The sequence below is a fragment of the Phytophthora cinnamomi genome, assembly GCF_018691715.1.
Source record: "Phytophthora cinnamomi strain GKB4 chromosome Unknown Contig7, whole genome shotgun sequence".
Taxonomy (NCBI): Eukaryota; Oomycota; class Peronosporomycetes; order Peronosporales; family Peronosporaceae; genus Phytophthora; species Phytophthora cinnamomi.
This window is the reverse complement of record NW_027150940.1, coordinates 66,945-87,491: the sequence shown is the minus strand read 5'-3', so window position 1 is coordinate 87,491 and position 20,547 is coordinate 66,945. Positions and strand designations below refer to the sequence as shown.

Sequence of the window (20,547 nt, the reverse complement as noted above, 5' to 3'; positions counted from 1 at the left end):
CAATAGTGGCCGTCGTGGCGATGCTGGGCATCGCCGCGAACAAACAAAAAACGTGAACATCCAGTAGGCGCGGGGCGCCCTACTGGTAATGCAGTCGCGCGTGCCGACATCGGGCACGCGACACTGAGGACTGCAGCCCCCAGTGAGACCAGCTCTCACTGCAAGAAACAAGATGACAGGCCGAACCTAGTCATCTTGAAGGTTTACTCAAAGAGAGCGAGTGACTCTCTTCGAGCTTTGGTAGACTCAGGCGCGTCGAACAACTTTGTTCGACTACGAAGCCTGTCGAGACTTGACTTCGAGGAGGTAGATACACCTCGAAGTCTTCTGGAGGTACGACTGGCAACAGGTGCCATCGTGAAGACCGAGAAGCGCGTCGTGAACGTGCGCTTCTCGTACAAACAACGAGTGTTTGTCGAACACTTTATCGTCCTGGACCTGGACGATAAATTCGACGTAATGGGCATGCCGTGGCTTGCACGGCATGATCCGGTAATAGACTGGAAGAAGCGCACGCTCCTGCGCTTCGGTCGCGACAGCGGAACAGAGAGCGATGGCCCTGTTACCGCAGCGCGCGCACCAGCAGGTGCGCGCGGCTCACCAGTCGAGACAGCGCTTTATGCTGCTGTCCCGGAGTGCCCAAGAAGTGCGCGAGGGCGCGCACAAGTGAGACCCACGTCGGCAATGCTGCCGACGTCGGAAGTAAAGATGTGTTGGTTCCGGGAACCAACACCCACGTTCAAGCGTGGTGGGGACAGTCCCTGACCCGAAGCGGTCAGGTCGACAACGACGCGTCGGCTCCGGGAGCCGACGCACCCTCGGTCATGAGGGGCTCCGCCAATGAATGGCGTCGAGGTGACGAAGGCGTGTCAACTCCGCGAGTTGACGCTGCAAACAGTGCGGACGGTTGCGAACGTACCGCACTGACGCAATTACATGCTGTCGTGCAGCCCGGCTGCACGACGAAGCGCCATGCGATCAAGCCGGGCTTGATATCGCGCGCCCGCAGACAGGGTCTGCCGGCGAAGGACATTACCGTGCAGCCGGGCTGCACGAAGGAAAATGCGGTCAAGCCGGGCTTGATACCGCGCGCCCGCGGACAGGGTCCGCCGGCGAACGACTGTCCACGGCCGGGCCTGGACAAGAAGAACAACTGTGCGGAGCCGGGCTCCGCACAACAAGAAGACGGCGCAAGCGGAAAACGCTGCGCAAGTCTCGGTCCGGGACCGAGACGCAACAAGAGCAGTCTGCTGGGCAGACTGCGGCGGTGACGCCGAATGTCAAGACGCTAAGCGTCTTGACGCGCACCGATACTGGATTCCAGTATCGTGACATGGAACTCGCTAGTCCTCCGACGACGGCGTCGGAGTTGACTTCGCTTCCAGCCATGAGCTGGAAGCGCTTCACGCGCGACTTGCACGATGGACGCATCGAGTAAGTCTGCGTTCTTCGGACAGCGAAAGAACGGCGAGCGAGAGCGAAGAGCTGAGGCAGCTCTTCATGGAAGTACCACTGAGAGTGAAGACACTCTCAGTGCGAAGACGAAGCGAGAGCGCTTCGAGGAATAAGGTTGGGACTCGCCGAAGTCGAGTCCCTATTACGAATTGTTGAGGGAGTACAAAGACGTACTCCCGGAAGACATTCTGCGGAGCTTCCGCAGGATAAGGGCATTCAGCACGAGATTGATCTCGTGCCGGGCACGAAGTACTGTGTCACGCGGCAGTGGCCACTGCCGCGAGAGCAAGTGAAAGCGATCGACGACTTCTTTGAAAGTCGTCGTAAAGCAGGACAAGTGCGGGAATCAAAGTCCCCGCACAGTGCTCCGACGTTCTGTGTCAAGAAGCCACAGGGCGGATGGCGCATCGTTCATGCCTACAACAAGCTGAACGATGCGACGGTACCGGCGCAGACGCCGATACCACGAAAAGATGTTATCATCGATTCGATGGCCGGGAGCACCGTTTACAGTGCTCTCGACTTGCGAGATGGATTTTATCAAATCCTAATGCGTGAGAGCGATATCCCTCTCACGGCAGTGAGCACGCCAAGCGGCATGCTCTGGGAATGGCTAGTAATGCCACAGGGGCTTAAGAATGCCCCTGCGACTTTCAACAGGTGCGTGACGCACTTGTTGCGCTCGGTGCGCGACTTCGCACCGAGCTACTTCGATGATGTATTCATCCACAGCCGGGCTGTGGACGGGAAGACCGACGTAGAGATGCACAGGGTGCATCTCCGGTATACTTGAGCTTATGCGAAAGCATAAGCTCTACGCGAACCTGAAGAAGTGTATCTTCGGGGCGAGCGAGATACCCGTCCTCGGGTGTCTCGTAGGGAAGAATGGTGTTCGCCCTGACCCGGAAAAGGTCAGAGTGATCAATGAATGGCCAACGCCTTCAAGTGTCAAGGAACTGAGGCAGTTCCTTGGCCACGTACTTGTGCAAGTACGTGGAGGACTATGCGGGCAAGATCCGCCCGCTGTCACAGCTTCTTAAGAAAGAAGCTGTGTGGAATTGGACACCCGATTGCCAAAGGCATTCGATGCAGTCAAGCGGGGCTTGACTGAGGCGCCGATCTTGGCAGTGGCTGACCAAGATCGCCCATTTCACGTAGTGTGTGACGCATCCGATTTCGCGATCGGATGCGCGATGCAGCACGATCACGAGGGCCGTGATCGTGTCGTCTACTACCAATCGCGTCAGCTGAAGCCAGCTGAGCGCAACTATCCGGTGCATGACAAGGAACTCCTTGCCATGAAGTATGCACTCGCAAAGTTCCGAGTGTACTTGCTTGGGAGTAGACCATTTGTGGTCTACACCGACCATGCTTCACTGCGCACCGCAGTGAAGTCGCCACACATTTCACAAAGAATGGCGAGATGGCTCTCATTCTTTGCGGAGTATAACTTCCGGGTCGAATACAAACCCGGAAGATTGAATGTAGTGGCCGACGCGTTATCACGTCGGCCGGACTATGCAGAAGCTGTTGACGTCAATGCCATTGACGCCATGCGATCGAGCAAACCCACATCATCTCTGTTGGATGATGTGAAGGCCGCGTACGCGCACGACGCGGACGCGAAGCTCTTGCTGGCCTATGGCACAGCGCCCTCTGACAAGTCCCGTCAGAAGCTGCCCAAGCACCTTCGAGCGCGTGCACACCGCTTTCGTGTGCACGACGGACTGCTACTCTACAACGCAATCGACGACAACGCGGATCGCGTTGTCGTGCCAAATGACCATGACCTGCGACTCAGGATCATGTACGAGTATCATGATGCCCCGACTGCGGGGCATCTCGGACGTGAGAAGACTTACGTCCTTCTCACGCGCGACTTCTACTGGCACCACCAGTATAGTGGGTGCGCAAGTACATCCGTGCTTGCGAGGTATGCTTAACGCGTGAAGCCTGCGCCATTCGCGCAGGCTCCACTGCAATCACTACCGACTCCGTCGGAGTGTTGGAAGTCCATGTCTTTGGACTTCATCTTTGGTCTTCCCCCGGATAGCGGAGGGAACACCGGTGTTGTGGTCTTTGTAGACCGTTTCAGCAAGATGGTACATCTTGCTGCGGTGCCAGCAGAGGTAACCGCGAAGCAGACGGCCCGTCTGTTCGTCGACATGGTGTTCAAACACCATGGCATGCCGTCCGACATCGTGTCGGACAGAGACCCGCGCTTCACAGCGCACCTGTGGCAAGAAGTGTTTACACTTCTTGGGAGCCAGCTTTCCATGTCGACTGCGGATCATCCGCAGACGGACGGTCAAACCGAGCGCGTGAATCGCGTGCTCGTCGATATGTTGAAGAGCTACGCTCACTCGTTCCAAAACTGGAGCGAGTGTTTGTCGATGGCGGAATTCGCCATCAACAACTCGGTGCATGCCTCGACCGGGCATACACCGTTTTATGTGAATGCCATGCGGCATCCACGTCTACCGAGCTTACTCGGAGTGATGGCTCCCACTTTAAGTGGGGGAGGATCTACGACTGCAATACAGCAGCCGCAGAAAACCGCTGACACTTGCACAGTGTCAGCTGCAACAATGGACAAACCACATGAGTCTGCGCAGGGCGCAGACTCCTCCACCAACAAGGCTAACGACCACGGGTCTGCGCAGGGCGCAGACACCGCAAAGAACCACGCAGAGGCCGGGCCTCTAGCGGAGAGCGAGCTGAATGACTTCAGCTCGGATGCAATCAGTTTCATCACCAAAAGACAAGCCGTGATTCGGTTTGTCCAAGACACTATAGCAGCTTCTGTTGATCAACAGAAGCTGAACGCAGACAATGCGGGCAGAGGCAACACAAATGAATTTAAAGTTGGTTCATTAGTTTTGTTAGCAACACAAAACCTGCCTAGACATGCAGTTTCGGATTTCGGAGCAAGAAAGCTTGCTCCGCGCTTCATCGGGCCGTTCACTGTGTCGGCACGCCACGGCAACGCATACACGCTAGACATACCGTCTAGCATGCGCCTCCATCCGACCTTCTACGTCGGACGGCTGAAGCCATGCCGGCAGCACGAGCCATCTAGCTCGGCTGACCCGAAGCCTCGGCAGGAGCCGAGGCAGAAGCGGAGGACTTGGCCTCGGCGACGAGCAACCTCTCCTCCAGCGCGCGGACGCGCTGGAGCAACCCCTTCATCTGGGTCCCCAGCTCGACCTGGATATTCGAGGCGGTCTGCGAGACCGCCGCGACTTGGGCCTTCTGGTTCGCCAGCTCCTGCTTCAGGGCGGCGAACTCAGCGCCCTGCAGACGCTCCACGACGGCCACCCGGTCGTGGAGAGGCGCATACTGATCAGCCCGGGGCTGATCATACCCGGGGCGTGTTCCCACCCCCGCCACCGCCGATCCGTGACGCCCGCGGCTCAACCCGCTGGATTGTTGAGCGGATTGTTGACCATAGTATCCCGAAAACGAACCCTCAAGGGGCTCGTTTTCGTATTCGTTGGAGAGGATTTCCTCCCCATCGAGATACATGGGAGCCGCGGAACGTCTTGCTGGAGGACGTTCCGGAAATGGTGAGGGCGTACGAAGAGCAGTACGCGCTGGCACAGCGGAAGTAGAGCGAGCGCTGCGATCATCGCCAGCGCCCGAACCCTCACGTGCTAAGAACTTAGCACGGAGTTCTTTGAGACTCTCGGGCACACGGAACGACGTGTACCCGTTCAGGTCGCGGTCGCTCAAGCGGACCGCGCCTGAAAGCACTTCGTGCACTGAAAGCCCTCGGGCACAGCGCACGGCACATTTGCCTCCTCAGCAGCAACATGAAGTTGCTCCAGCTTTCCACGCTTCGAGTACGTCTCGAAGCGATCACGCGCTTGCTTAATCCGATCACGGTAAGCACTCGGCCTCTTGTTGAAGTTCTCAACAAAGGCGTTCCAGCTTTGACAAAGTGCCTGCCATTCGGGCACTTTGCTGCGAGAAGAGGTCTTCTTGCTTTGAAACCATCGGAGCTCACGAAAGAGTCCGATGTAGTAATCGCGCCTTTGATGCGTTTCCACATCAAAGTGCAGCTCGGCAGCCACAGCGTCATCTTTGATGGCGCTGCATACGTACAGCGGCACCTCATTCGGAGGTACCGAGTTCCCAAACCGGTCCGCGATCTCGGACGCGGACGGCATCCATGGATCGCGCGCTGCAGGCGCAGCGCGCGGAGAGCCTTGAGCTCTAACATCACGCGTTGCAGCAGCGCGCGGAGTACTGAGAGCCCCAGCGGAAGCGAGTGGGGTATTGCTCTCAGTACGCGAACGCTTCGAACTCGAAGCGTCCGATTCGTCCCCTTCACGCGGGCGAACGTTCTTGGCGTGAGGGTCGAGCGATTCGCTCGACACTGAGTCTTTACGCTTTGAGGGCGAGTCCTCCTCGCCCTCCATGTCTTCATCGTCGTCGTCGAAGTCGACGACGTCACCGTACTTCGCCTTCTGGCGTTCGAGTAGTCGTCGATGGAGAGATGACTCCCCATCGACTTTGCGGACTTCTTCTGAGGCGCGCTCATCGTTGAATGAGCGCGGATTTCTTCTCCAAACGCGGAGAATTGACGAATGGTCAATTCCAAAGATTGACGTGCGGGGACCCCGCGCGTCTAACCTTAAGGGGGGGATGGTGTAACGGGGTTACACGTACAAGTGGCTGCAAGCCACTTGTGAATTTAACAGATAGGATATCTGTTAAACGTTTTGGATACTTCCTCACATTGGTGTAAGACACACCGATGGATACATTGAAGTGGACCACCACAGTGAGTGGTCCACACATACCCAAAAGATCCTATTGGTAGAAAGCAGCATCTTTCTACCAATCAGAGTCATGCATATTAGCGGGGCTCTGACAGCCAGCCGCTGCCAACCCTTTCATAGATGATAAACAGTTTTAGCAGATTTTTAGAGGAAGATCAATTTACAAACAATACAGTTCTCAATTTACCTTAAACTAGCTACTTGGAGTCTTGTCTAAGTTAACTTATATTTGTGTATTCAAATATAATTAACCTAAGTAATTACTAAGTACTTACGCTTCCTCATACACGTTGCGCAACGTGTAAGCTAAAGTAGTGTGTCAAGTTAGACCCACTACAACTCCGGCCCACACCAAGTGGACAAGGGCGGCACATGATCCATCCTGGAAATCCCCGCGGAGTATTTCTTGGATCTGCCCTTCTCCCTCATAGTCACAACCACTCACAACTTTCACTACTTATTCTTATCGATTTCTTACTGGAATGACTAACCTCAACGGCTCAACGTCAACTCTCTGTCCATGAGCCACTTCACCGTTGAAGTCTCGTACTCCCACTTCATTCCGTGTCAGATATCCAGGTTGAACAAGCAGGGCATATGCAATATGCAGTGCGCGATCGGCAGCCTTCGATCCCGCTTCCAGCGCATGGCGCTAACATTCTTCCATGTCAATGTCCATTTCAGTGCTGCTGGAAGCGTGCAACTCTTCCATGTCAACGTCCACACCAGTGCTGCTGGAAGTGTGCGACTTCACTGGTTCCACAGTGGCCTCGACCTCTGCCCAGGCTGTCGTCACATCCTCGATGTTCAGGCCGCTTCTCTGCCGCTCAAACTCTGCTGGACCCAAAGTCTTGGTGAACACATCCGCGAGATTCTCAGCGCTTGGTACATACATCACTTCCAGCACTTGTTCATCGACACATTCATTGATGAATCGTGCGTGCTTAGCCATGTGCCGAATTCTCGATGTGTTGCCATTGTTCGCCACCACCGCAATTGTGCCCTGGTTGTCACAGTAGATTGGTACTTGAGGATAAGGGTCACCAAATCCCAGTTCCATCACCAACTCGCGTGGCCACACAATCATCTTGCAGCATTCACAGCAAGCAACTAGCTCAGAGCTACATGTGTCTTCTGTCACTCGTCGCTGATGATGACTCTTCCACATCCACACATTCCCATGCATGCGAAGCAGGTAACCGGTAACGGATCGGCTTGTCTCCTCATGATGAAACTGTGGTGATCGCACCGATCTGGCATTTGCCAATCCAAACTTTTGTGCCAGTCGTTCGATGTATGCTCGCTGACATAGGCTCAACATGCGACCTGGTAAATACTTCACCTCCATGCCAAGTAAGTGTCTCACTCGGCCAAGATTCTTCAGTTTGAAGTGAGACGCCAGTCCTCGGACTACTCCATTAATGTCTTCAGGTGTACCAGCTACGACAATGTCATCAACGTACACAGTCAGATACACTACACGACCATACCGTCGTCTCCAGTATACTCCAGCATCATGTGTGCTCTGCGTGAAGCCCAGCTTTACAAGGACCTTGTGTAGAGTGTCGTTCCATATGTTGGATGCCTGTTTTAGACCGTAAAGTCCCTTCGGAGTCTGCATACTCGGTCTGTGCCATCCTCGTACCGTTCCGGTTGCTCCATGTAAATGGTGACATCCGTGAGTTCTCCATTCAGCTTCAGAAACATCGCCATCAACAGTACTATCCGTACCGATTCAATTCGAACTACTGGTGAGTAAGTGGCGAGGTAGTCAATGCCAAACTTCTGCATGAAGCCTCGTATAGCTAGTCTGGCTTTTAATCTATCCACTTCTCCACGTTCATTTCGTTTCGCGACCAGTACCCACACCGACGTTAAGATATTTGCACGTCGCTTCCTTTTGCTTGGTATCGGTCTAGGCACGAGTTCCCAAGTCATGTTATCCATAAGCGCTTCATATTCTGCATCCATCGCAAGCTGTCAGTCTTTTGCGTTTTCAGACTGCAATGCTTCCTTCCTCGAAGTAGGGTTCAAAATCTCGTTTACCACAGCAATCAACATGCACTGCATGAGTGTCAACGTCATGAGCCATGTACTGGGATCGTACCGGCTGCTGGGTCGGCGTTGGCGTCCGGATCGACGTAGAGTTGCAGCCGATGTTGGATTCGTCGAGGCTGCTGCAGCTCCCCGGCGAATTGGCGCGAAGCCACTTCGAAATGACGCCGAACCGCCTCCAGTTGCGGAACCAGTGCTTCCGGTTGCAACACCAGTGCTCGGTGTGTTGGTTACACTTGTAGTAATGCTCACACTTGATCGAAAGCCCGGTGGATTCGGATTCATGGATGAATCAGCCGTCGCAATGGCAGGTGCATTAAGTGACTTAGATTAGGTAAAATGAGAACTGTATTGTTTGTGAATTGAACTTCCTCCTAAATTTGCTAAAACTGTTAATCATCTATGAAAGGGGTTGGCAGCGGCTGGCTGTCAGAGCCCTGCCAATATGCACGTCTCTAATTGGTAGAAAGATGCTGCTTTCTACCAATAGGATCTTTGGGTAGGTGTGGACCACACATTGTGGTGGCCCACTTCAATGTATCCATTGGTGTGACTTACACCAAAGTGAGGAAGTATCTAAAACTTTTAACAGATATCTTATCTGTTAAAATTCACAAGTGGCTTGAAGCCACTTGCGCGTGTAACCCCGTTACAGCAAGTGCTAGATGAGAAAGCTGGAGTAGTTCAGTCGGTGTCGGAAGGTTTTGTGGTACTAATTACGCTCCGAGGATGTAAACCTGATCAGCACGGTCAAGGCACGAAGAGGTCCATACGCCGGTCCGGTCACAATATTATCTGCCCGGCACAAGCTGGAGCCATACTCCTTGAGCATGCTCAGCAATTAAAACTCAAGCCTACGCAGCCAATTTGCTCCGTAAGCAGACAACGAATGCTGAGTGCAGACGACGTTGTTCAAGTGATCAAAAGTGCAGCTAAAGCATTAGGCGAAGATCCAACACAGTACTCATGTCATTCGCCGAGAAGTGGTGGCGCTACACCTCTGTGGAACAGCGGTACCGATTCAGCCACAATTACATTGCACGGTCGTTGGAAATCAGACGTGTTTCAACGCTATACAAGATACACAGAGGCGACTGGAGCTCCCCTAGCAAGACGGATGACATCGAGGATCAATATTGATAAATCTCGAAGTGACCCATAACGTGTACCTTGGGACTCACGCCGTCGTCACGGCGTGCCACAACCTGGTCACACGAGAAAACTCAATACACATCCTCTTGCCCCATTTAACTCCGTCCGAACAATCTATTTACTGGTTCAACAAGCCGCTGCAGAGGAAAATGCGGGGTTGTCGTTGTACACGCCGTTGATGGATGCGTCTGTGTTGGGCGTAATGACAGCGTTGGGGTCTGTAGCGACGACGGTCATGCTGATGTCTCCGTACACACGGTCGAAGCTGATCGTGATGTCTGACGGATTGGCTGTGCTGCACAACGCCGTCTGCGTCGGCACGCTCGACACGCTGAGGCTTTCGGCTTCGACACCGAAGAGCGTGAGTAGACTCGTCTCGACGTCAGTAAAAAAACATTATAGTTCGGACTAGCGCTCGTTCCGTTATGGGTAAACTGAACCTGGCCCGTAGTCGCCTGGCACGAGAACACCATAATCGCTTTGCGGAAGTTGGTTGTCCCTGCTTGAACCTCCACGACCGACGCGACGGTTGCATCAGATGGCTGCAGTGGTGGTAGATCACCGGGCTCTGTCGTGAACGTGATCAGAAACTCAGCGTTCACTCCTAGTGCAGTAGCAGCCGAGGAAATGACGACCGATCCGACACTGGAGAGCGCCTCCAGAGCTGCGACGAGGTTGGCTATCGATGTGGCGCCCACCGTTTGGACCGTTGCTCCTGCTGTGAGTGTCGCGGTTACCACGCCGCGGAATTCGAGGGTGAAAGTCCCCACTGCGAGAATAGTGAGCATTTGGATTTCAGACACCGGAGACTGGATCATGTTGTTGGACCACGCCAGACTGGGGGCCCCGTCGTGATGCGCAGCGTCCGGTACAAAATGTCCGCGTCCGTGATGAAGACGTCCGCGGGATTCGCTGTGAATTGCGCAGAGGTATGCCACCGCACCTGGTACTTGGTGATGGGACTGCCGTTGTCCGTCGCTGGCGGATCGAACGACAGCCACAGCTGATCGCCCACCGCGTTGGATCCTTTCGTCATTTCCTTGGTGAACACGACCGCACCGACGCCTGTTAAGGAATTAGCGTTCCCCTGTAGCAACGGCAGGTCTCCGGAATTCAAGAGGTTATCCATGAACGTCACGACCCAGCTGTACCCCCCTTCTTCGTCGGGGTCCGAACGCTGAACACTGACTTGGCCAACAACATCCAGCGCCTCGAGCTTCTCTTGCATGGACGAACCGTCCGGACTCGCCGTCGCAGCCATCGCTGCTGCATTGAAGTTTATTGGATCCGTCACAGAGCTGGCGTAAGCGAGCGTGAACGTCCCACCTAGCGCGTTCCCCTTCCTCACTTACTGTACCGAGATTTGACTACCCGTTCCCACTAGAGAACTCGTAACTCGCAAAGTGGGTACGTCGCCGTTGTAGTCTAGGAACGTGATCGTCCAGGTGTAACCAAACTGTGGGGACGGAGCCGACTGCTTCATTTGCACTGTCCCAACCCAGGCCATAGCTTCCAATGCCGATTTTAGTGTCGGTGCATCAGCGTTAAAAGGGATCGGAGAGGAGGATTCAATCAGAAAGCTTTCACTTAGAACATTGCCGTCCGTGAGTGTATCCGTCGTGCAGGCTGCATTGGTAACTGCGGCAAATGTTGCGTCCAGTGCACAGATAAACTGCGGTAAATTCCCTTCGGAGTCGGAAAACGCTACCGTCCAAATAAATCCACCCTGTTCGTCCGCAATGGATTGTGACACGAGAACATCCCCAAACACTGGGAGTCGATCGAGATCTGTCGTAAGCTGAGCTGCCGTGGCCATCGAAGCATCGACGAATGTATTGGCCGCGTTGAAGCCACTGAAACGGACCTCTTATCTTGCCCGGTCGTGGGGCAGATCGTATAGCTACGCTGGGGTGGTTGTTTGCCCACCGCGGCTTCAACTTAACACCGTCGATGGTCGTCAGGAACCACTTGGTTCCCCCTGCCGGAGCGTCCGCCTGCTCCGCGTCCACTCCAATTTCGGTACTACTCGTTAGCAAATAGACGCTAACCTAAGTCAACAATCTACTCGTGCACAACTCCTCTCACTGTCTTAGCAACTAGACTACCAACTGTCCCCAGATCCCGCACCGAGACGCTTCTGGAACACCCCCGGACTGCAATTGTCCGCCGTTGCTCCCACCCACGTCCGATACCGCCTGGAACCCAATCGGTCTCCCAGCTACACGTCCAGCAACAGTGCTCAGTAGTGACTCAGCCACCACTTCGCGCGCTGCGCTCGTCTCGTTCTCGTCACGCAGTCCTCATGAGCTCGTCTCCTGTGGTCAACTCGTACTCGTACTCGTACTCGTCGCTCTCATCTCGTTCTCGTCTCGACACAGCTCGCTCGCTGTCGTCCCGGTGTTCGCCGCGGCCCTCGTGCGCCCGCTGGCGCCCGCTCGCTCTCCACTTGAGTCTCAGGGCGCAATTTCGGTTGTGCTTGCGTCTTGCGGCGCAAATTGGATTCTGCTTGCGTCCTCCGCCGCAAATTGCGTTCTGCTGGCGCTCCGTCGTGCGCCACCATTGTTCCGTGCAGCCGATCTGACCTCCACGAGGTACTTCAAGGTGCTGTGCCCGCCGGATCCAGCGTACACTGACTTCACTTCGGCCATTCTCACGTCTGCATCCCGTCGTCCACGTCCACGTCTGTCGTCAGCGCATTCACCGCTAAGCGCATCTGCTCCTCAGTGGCCGGATTGCGCCACCAGTCTATTACACGCCTTCTTCCTCCCAAGAGTCTTCCACGACTCTGACGGACTCGAAAAGCCGATCATATTCTGCTGCGGAAACCCATCCTCGTTCGTCCTACACTGTGGTGTGCTGTCCGCTCCTCGTGGGTCGTAACTCGTTCTCGAGGTCATAATGCCCTGCTTGGTTCCGTCGTTGGCGTCGTCGTATCTCCACCAGCCGCTCACTCGCTCGCTCCGTTGCATTCGCGGCGACCGTTGCGCGTTGGCGTCGTTTTGGGCGTCGTTGCGCCATTGCTGCGTTAACCGGTTCCGCCTCGACGTGCACTTCATATTCCATGTGCTCGGCGACGTCAGTCGCCGCTCGTTTTAGCAACTCCGTAGGATAATAGTAGGTCACCAGGAAAGACACGTGCGCAATGTGCCTCCCGGTTCTCCTTTCGCGTCCTCGTGCTCAACAAGAAAAGTGTCGTACGCTGCTGGCTCAATCACCCGCAGCGGCCCGACCCAATGGCGTACGAATTTAGATGCTTTGGGCCCTCTCGGCGGCCGATACATCCAAACCCGGTCGCCAGGTTTCAGAGTCCGTTTCTGCTTCGTTTTGCGGTTGTAGTACTTCGCTTGACATACTTGCTCACGCACCCTCGCCTTCTCAGCGATCTCATGGCTGCTTCGCATCACAGCTAGTAGTCGTCGGTGGTAACTAGTCATCCCTTGAGCCTCCGCGACGCTCGTCACTCGTAGCAAGTCGTTCGGACTCTTCAACTTGCGACCCATCACTAGTTCATTAGGGCCTAGCTTTACCGTGGTGTGCTGCCCCGCGTTATAGGCATAAACCGCAAATCTAACCACACATCCCAACCTCTCTGCTCGTCTTCGTGCATGTAGGTTGCTACACAGTCCTTCCAGGTCCTGTGAAATCGTTCAACATACCGATCATCTGTGGTCTGTATGGCACAGCGTTTACCTGCTGTGCCTGTAGCATAGCGACCAACTTTTCAATCACTTTCCCTGTCAATTCCGGCGCTCCACCCGTCAGCAATTCACGGAACGGGCCGAATCGTAGCACCACTTGGCTCATTAAAAATTCCGCAACGTGGTCTGCCTCGTGCTGCTTCACCAACGCTACCACTACATACCGCGTTACATATTCCACCGCGGCAATCACATACCGTGGCCCACCTTTTTTCGCTGGCAAGGTCCCAGCAACGTCTAAGGCCCATATGTCGCCGACATCGCCTCCTCTAATGCTCCTAAGTGAAGGCACCACCTCACGTGGTCGTGCCTTCCTACTACCGCATTCTTGACATCCTCGAACCCACAGCTTCACTTCACGCAGTAAGCCCGGCCACCAATACACTCGTGCGATTCGTGCATGAGTATGGGGTGCACGCAGATGCCCCGCCCACACGGAATCGTGTGACTCTCTGAACACTATAGCCCACAACTCCGGCGGTAGTATCACTTGTTGACCGTCCTTCGTGTCGATTAGGGCCAATCCATGCCGCATCTCGACCTTCATGCCTCCGTGCTCGCCTGCTTTCACTATCCGTTGTACCATTCGACTCTTGGCTTGCGCCTTCATGATCTCATCATCCGTCAGCTGGAGCGTAGGCTCTCGCTCTCGCTGCCGCTCGCGCTCGTCCGCATGCTGCGCGACTCGTTCCGTCGTGACCTTGTCGGACAATGCATCTGCCGTCGTCTTGCCGCCGTCGCCACTGCGTATCAACGGTGCTGGTTCTGATCCGCCAGCCACCGTACCAGACGTCCTGCTCGGCATCACACTGGTAGTGTTACTCCGCTCGCGCGCGCCATTCGCCGTGGTGCTCGTCGTGACTCGCGACGTCTTCTCGCTTCTCGCAGTCGGCGTTCGTCTCGCTGCGCCACCACTCGGTGTCGCCGTCCCGCGTTCGTCGTCCCGCGTCGTCTTCGCCCATCTTCTCGTTCGTACAGCGCTTCTCGCCGCCGACTCTTCGCTCCTCCGCCGCCCATTCGTCGATGTGCCAGTCGTGGTTTCTGTCCGCTCGTAGTCATCGTCGTCGCCGTGGCGCTCAGCCTGCTGGTGCCTGCTCGGCGTCTTCGTCGTCCGAGGTGGTTGCTCGCGCCGCATTGGTGTTGCTGCCGTTCTCAATGGCACCGCTGCCTCTGCTCTCATCGCGACCGCACTCGTCATCGTTCTCATCGGCGCCGTTGAGACTGCGACCTTCGTCTTCGTCGTATCCGTGTCTCTCGCCATCGTCATCGGCTGGGTTGCGACCTTCGTCATCGTCGCGCTCTCCGACGTCGTACTCGTCATCGTTATCGGGTTTGCGACCTTCGTCCTCGTCGCACCCGGGCTCATCATCATCATCGTTGCCGGAAAAGTGGCATTCGCCGTGTCCGGACTCGTCATCACCATCGTCGCCGGGTCCGCGGCTTTCGCTGTGCCCGTGCTCGTCATCATCATCGCCGCCGAGGCAGAAACCTTCGTTCTCATTGCGCCCCGCCGACCTCATTCTCGTATGTTGGCGGTGCTTGACTTGGCCGCCCTCCTGCCATGCCAATGCTACGTCAAGCCTCACTTCGCGAGACTCTCCAGGAGACCTACGTAGCGCCTCTCGTCGCGACATCGCCACCACCGTGTCGTCAGTCGCCAGTCGTCGTCTCGACACCGTCGCCGGTCTACTCATGACTCTCGCCGTGGGCCTCTTCACGCTCGGCGCCGCGACCATCGTCTTCGCGGCGCGTCCGTCCGTCGTCGCCATCCTGTCCTTATCCGGTGACACCGCTCTCGTGCTCGTGACCAGTCCGTCCACCGCTGCTCCGGACAAGCTCGCCTCACCGGCGCCGTGCTCGTCGTCTACGCAGACCCCAGTCATGCTCTTCGTCGTGCTCGATTTGGTCGAGCTGTTGCCCGCCGTCGCCATTCCTCACGTTCTCGTCATCCGTCGACACCAGCGTGTCTCTCGCGTTCTTCGCCGTCGGAACCGTGTCACACTCGGTCACCACCGCTCGTCCCCGTTCCGTCGTGTCGGCGGCCGTCTTTGCTCGGGCCACCGCGTGCTGCTTCGTTCTCCGTCGTCGCCCACGTGCCGCCAACACTGGTGCTGTCGTTGGTGCTCGTGAAAGGGCGTCTGCAACTACATTGGTGCTTCCGGGCCGGTGTTCTACGCTGAAGTCGAACTCCTGCAGCGTTAACGCCAATCGATGCAGTTTACCAGTCAAATTTGGACTCAACATCAACCATTTGAGGGCAGATTGGTCGGTCACGATGGTGAATTTACGTCCGTACAAGTAGGGTCGAAATAACGTAATAGACCTCACCACCGATAGGCACTCTAACTCCGTAATGCCATACTTTGCTTCAGTTTCCCTGTTGACGTCGCTAGCGTACACAACAGGTTGCCATCCGTTATCACAGTCAGCATCAGACATGCTCCAAGTCCGATCGTACTCTCATCGCGAAATGGTACTCTAAAGTCGGGATAGATTAGCTAGGGCTGGGTGGTTAGAACCGCTTTCACGTACTCAAAAGCTGTTTGTTGCGCTTCCGTCCATTCCCATTTCACACTCTTACTCAGTAGCTTCGTCATAGGTGCCATAATCGTGCCGAATCCTTCGATGAATCGGCGGTAATATCCCGCTAAGTGTACAAATCGATTGACTTCGACATTATTTTGAGGCTGCGGAAACTCTCGCACCGCGGACACTAGTCGTTCGAGCGGCCGTACGCCGTCCGAGCTAAGTTCATGCCCCAGGTATGCCATCCTACGCGTAGCGAAAACACACTTTTTCAGCTTCAAAGTCTAGCCAGCCTCAGCTAGCCGTTCCAAGACACACGCATGTTCTACTACGTGGAGCTCGATCCCGCCTCTCGTGTAGACAATAATATCATCCAAACAGACTAAACATGTTATCCATGTTAATCCACGCAGAGCGCTATTCATCATACGTTGGAATATCGATGGTGCGTTGGTCAGCCCAAAAGGCTTCCGTCCGAATTGGTACAGGCCTTGCTTGGCCGTGAACGCAGTCTTCTCCTTGTCCCTCTCCGCCATTCGAATTTGCCAGTAGTCTGCTTTTAAGTCTAGCGTGCTAAACAATAAAGCTCCACCTAATGCCTCCAGCATTTCATCAATTCTTGGTAGGGGATAGACATCCTTGCGTGTTACTTTGTTGAGTGCTCGATAATCAACGCAAAATCGAACTTCTCCATCCTTCTTTTTCACAAGAACGACAGGTAACCCCCCCCCCCCCCCCCGCGCCGTCACATTCTTCAATCACACCTGCTGCTAGCATTTTCCTCACGTTCGACTCAATCTCCTCGTCCTCCGACTGTGTCTGCCGTCGGCGTTTCAACATTATGGGTGCTGCATCACCCGTGTCAATATGGTGTTCAGTAGCTAGGGCAGTGGTTGGTGGGCAAATCACCAGTGCTCGCTGTCAGCTGCCGGTAGGCTCGTAACAACTTAATAATCAACTGTTTGCTTTCTTCATCATCGACTCCAACGTTCACGTCTCGTTCGTTCTCAAGCGGCTCGCCATCGCCATCTCTACCGAGCTCATCGAGCCAACCACTGACTCGCTCTCGTCGTAGTTCACCGTCCATCCGCAGCATCGTCACGCCTTGGTCTAGCGGTATCCCCTACCGAGTTCTTTCTTTGTGGGGAGTTGCGACTCCTCGCCGTTCACGTTGATCGCGGGCACCAAGGCCTTGCCGTTCCTCACCGTAGTCACCGTCGGGGCTAACATTACAGCTCCCGTATGCTTCGTCGGGATGAACATGCCGTTCTCACTGTCTTCCGCGGTCGCCCTCACTTCCACGGGCGTCGCCGTGAACTTGTTCGATTGCGTCTTCCTCGCCATGCGCACTACAGCGATTCGGCCACGCCCTTCTCCACCATACGTGCGGAAATGTATCACCATCGACCGACCGCTCTCGATGTACCTCACCTCACTACGCTCGAAATCCATGGTGGCGCCATGCATCCGCATGAAGTCGACGCCTACCAGGAACTCGTCCGTGCACCCAGAGACAATGCATGCCTCAATGGTGATCGATTCATTAAACACACTACGGAGTTTAAACCTCCATACGCTCACTACATCGAGCAAGAACCCACCGATGTCTTCCACTAAGTCCACCGGGGTTGCTTTGTCAATCCGATCACCGTACTGCATCCACTCAGTACCAGCGACCGTGAATCGTGCTCCGCTGTCCAGTTTCACCTGCCGAGTCACCCCAGCAACTTGCATCATCGCGGTGGGAAGTCCGTCGTCTGCACCGACGTACTCCACCGTGTCACTCTGCAATGTCACGGCGCCTCCACCCCGATGCTTCACCAAACTCACTCTGGCGGCTCCGATGTGCCGTCCATTACTGCTCGTCGCGCTGCCGTGCAGTCGCTGCGCCTGCCTCGCATCGAGTTGCGCCAGGGCATCTTCCCCTACGCGCTGGCGTACTACACGCTGCTCGTCAGCATCTTCTTTCTTGACACGCTGTCGCCGTACCATCAGGAGCTTGACTCGCTGACGGTTGGCCAGCCTGCATGCCTTGCGTCACGCCAGTCGTACTCGTGCCACCGCTTCCTTCAGGCTTCCGCCGCCCGACGCATCACTGCCGTCCTGCACGTCGCCCGCCGTCTCGTCAGTGCAAGCGTCGCTCTCCGAGGCCGCGCTCATGTCCTTTGTCTCGCCGTTCGTAGTCGTGTACTCGATCATAGTCGCCGAGACCAAGTCCGAGTCCGCCGCCAGCATGTTCATCAGAAGCTCGGTTTCGCACTGCGCTATCTCGCAATCGTCATTCGTTTGCGTAAACTCACCGAGTTTCGTCTCAAAGTCGCCGCTCGTCGCATCGTTCTCATCGCTCATCGGCACTCCGTCGGTGCTACTGCCGCTCGGTTCCGTCGCTTCGCAGCTCGGGCTGCCGTTCTTCGCATCGCAATCGCCGATTGCCCTCTCGCACGCATCGGACTTTGGCTCATGCTCGTCGCTCACGGTCGTGTGCGCATCGAGTACTGTGGTATCGGGAAATGAAGCCGAAGCCGAAGCCAAAGCCCAAAGGCGAGACAAGGGGCGAAGAAGACTCGAGGCGCCGGCGCCAACTGGCAAGTCACAACCCATCGCCAGTCATTGGACTAAACTCCCTGATCGCTGATTGGCCTAAATAAGCCGGTGACGATGACTCGTCGACGGTCCCAAGTCAAGCGTGGGCGGTTGCAGCTCGCTAAGTACGGTGCGAACCTACTAGAAAGATCCGAACTTGTGAGTCATCGGCGCCTGTCCCCAGTCGTCAGTGGCGTTTCAGCGGCCGTTTGAGCCGTCGGTAACGCCGCCACGTCGCAGAGAAAGCGCCGAAGAGTCGTGAGTTACAACTGGCGATCAAAAAACGGACGCGTTTATACTTGGTATTTGTATTGATCGATAGGAAACTTAAGAGAAGACAAGATGAGCCTTCGGGCAACAATAACAGAACCGTTTTTCCTCCCAACCACGCAAGGGCGACACCGGTGCCTGCAGCAACGACCGGCAGCTCAAGGTAAACCTGGTAGGTAGGATTATGACTGTCGGTGGGCATATCCACTAGTGTAGCGTGTGTTCATCCCTGGCAGGGCCAAGAGTTAGCGGCCGGTGTATTGGTAGCGACGAGTCGTCGCCAGGAACTGGAGGAGCGAGAGTGCACTCCATTTATTTCTTCCCGCCGGAGTATAGCTCCGGCAACCTCGTACCACGCCGTAAAAGGCCGGGACCCTTCCTTCTGAGGGCCTGCTAGGTATATTTTGTGTGTGCGAGCGTGCTAGCCTTTGCTCGTGGCTAGCGACGCTGAGTCTTCCGTCGGTCGACTAGCGGAAGCTCGGTGCACAGAGGAAACACCAACCCGGTGCAAGGGAAAGTTCCTGGGCCTTCAGGTTCTAACCCTAACAAGCCCATTGAGTCTTCGGTGACTTGGTGGGTGTTGTTGGTGGGGAAAGTGTGCCAATATACAATTTAGCGCGTGTTCCTACACGGCAACTGCTGCCGCGACCCGGGATTGGTGTGACCTTCTGTGTTTCGTGCAACTGCAGGTTGATCGACTTTACGAGCAACAACCAAGAAGAAGAAGATGATGAAAAAGACGAGAAGAAGAATGACATCACCTTCAGCTGTGCCAGCAACCCAAAGGAAGACTGGCGGAACGCGCGGCGACGACTCGACGGCGGCCCTGATCACGCCGCACCTCGACCCGATTGCTGAGCGGACCGTCGGCTTCGACGACTCGATGACTGGATCCGACGCCAAGGATGAAGATATGGATGAAGACTACGACGCTGCTACCAGCCCACCGACAACTCGTCGGACGAAGAAGCCGACTTTGCCGGTGATGGTGGGGCGCAGGTGGGCGAATACCTGCGCGAAATCCGTGAGGTGACTGAATCCGAGCTGCTTAACGCAACTCCGAGGATCGAGGTGGCAACTCATCGCCCCACTGGGACAGATCAAGGCGTTCTCGGGCACCAGAAACAAGAGCGAGAACTCGATGCAATGGCTTCGCGCCTTTGTCTACGAGATGAAAGGGACGCGAGCATCGCCGAATGAATGGTGTATGCCTTTCGAGCTGAGTCTTCGGGACGGCGCTCTGCATTGGTACCGACAACTGCCCAAGAAGACCAAGCGAACGTAGAGCCTCCTAAGCGAAGCCTTCATCAACTACTATTGCTCCCAGTTCAGCCAGTCAGCGGAGACTAGCTACTACTCAGCCAAGCGCGAAGACAAGGAACATGTTTGCGACTACCTAAACCGGCTCAATGGCGATGCCAGGAACGCCGAAATTCGGTTTGAGAGAAACGGCCGCAAAGCACGCGACCACGTCAAGCGGCTACTCGAGACTTGCGGTGACCGAGGACTCGAACGGCGCCTGTACCGTCTGCGCATCTCAGATGTACATGAGTTGGAAGAGATGATCCAAGAGATATTGAAGATTGACGAGCGCAATTCGTCCCGCGAGTCGCCGCTGTATCACTCTCGGGATGCCTCCCAACGACATGATGACAAGGGTCGCGATGAATCGCGCCGCCACGAGCGCTCGGAAGACACTCGCCGACGTGATGACCGCCGCCGCAACGACTCGCGAGACGCTTACAACCGCCGTGACCGACGCGACGAGATTATGAGCGTCGTCGCGAAGACTCACGCAACATGCCTCGCGTGAGCCTAGCTGAAGCATCTGTCGCCGACATCGTCGCCGATCTTCATGGGCGGGACACGCGGGACACTCGGAGTTAGCTGCAGCAACAACGCCACCGATATGATGGCGACAGCAACAGCGAAGAAAGAAGTAAACACGGCAGCGACGACTCACAGCGTACGGCAAAGACTGGGGCAATAGCTATTCATCAGACGGAAGCGACCACTACCCTGCA

General features: G+C 55.7%; 4 protein-coding genes across 4 annotated transcripts; all 4 read right to left on the bottom strand.

Annotated features, from left to right (window-relative positions):
- Positions 1 to 6,891: 6,891 nt before the first annotated feature.
- Positions 6,892 to 7,191, bottom strand: IUM83_10982 (uncharacterized protein; the record flags this gene model as incomplete). The annotated part of the gene is made up of 1 exon (XM_067935514.1): positions 6,892 to 7,191. One exon carries the CDS (start codon positions 7,189 to 7,191, stop codon positions 6,892 to 6,894), a length of 300 nt encoding a protein of 99 aa, XP_067798800.1.
- A 2,381-nt stretch (positions 7,192 to 9,572) lies between these two features.
- On the bottom strand, positions 9,573 to 10,707 carry IUM83_10981 (Projectin/twitchin; the record flags this gene model as incomplete). The annotated part of the gene is made up of 3 exons (XM_067935513.1): positions 9,573 to 9,790; positions 9,856 to 10,215; positions 10,278 to 10,707. 3 exons carry the CDS (start codon positions 10,705 to 10,707, stop codon positions 9,573 to 9,575), a joined length of 1,008 nt encoding a protein of 335 aa, XP_067798802.1.
- Positions 10,708 to 14,220: 3,513 nt separating this feature from the next.
- On the bottom strand, positions 14,221 to 15,075 carry IUM83_10980 (uncharacterized protein; the record flags this gene model as incomplete). Its single annotated transcript, XM_067935512.1, has 1 exon — positions 14,221 to 15,075. One exon carries the CDS (start codon positions 15,073 to 15,075, stop codon positions 14,221 to 14,223), a length of 855 nt encoding a protein of 284 aa, XP_067798865.1.
- Positions 15,076 to 17,707: 2,632 nt separating this feature from the next.
- Positions 17,708 to 18,019, bottom strand: IUM83_10979 (uncharacterized protein; the record flags this gene model as incomplete). The annotated part of the gene is made up of 1 exon (XM_067935511.1): positions 17,708 to 18,019. One exon carries the CDS (start codon positions 18,017 to 18,019, stop codon positions 17,708 to 17,710), a length of 312 nt encoding a protein of 103 aa, XP_067798876.1.
- Positions 18,020 to 20,547: the final 2,528 nt, after the last annotated feature.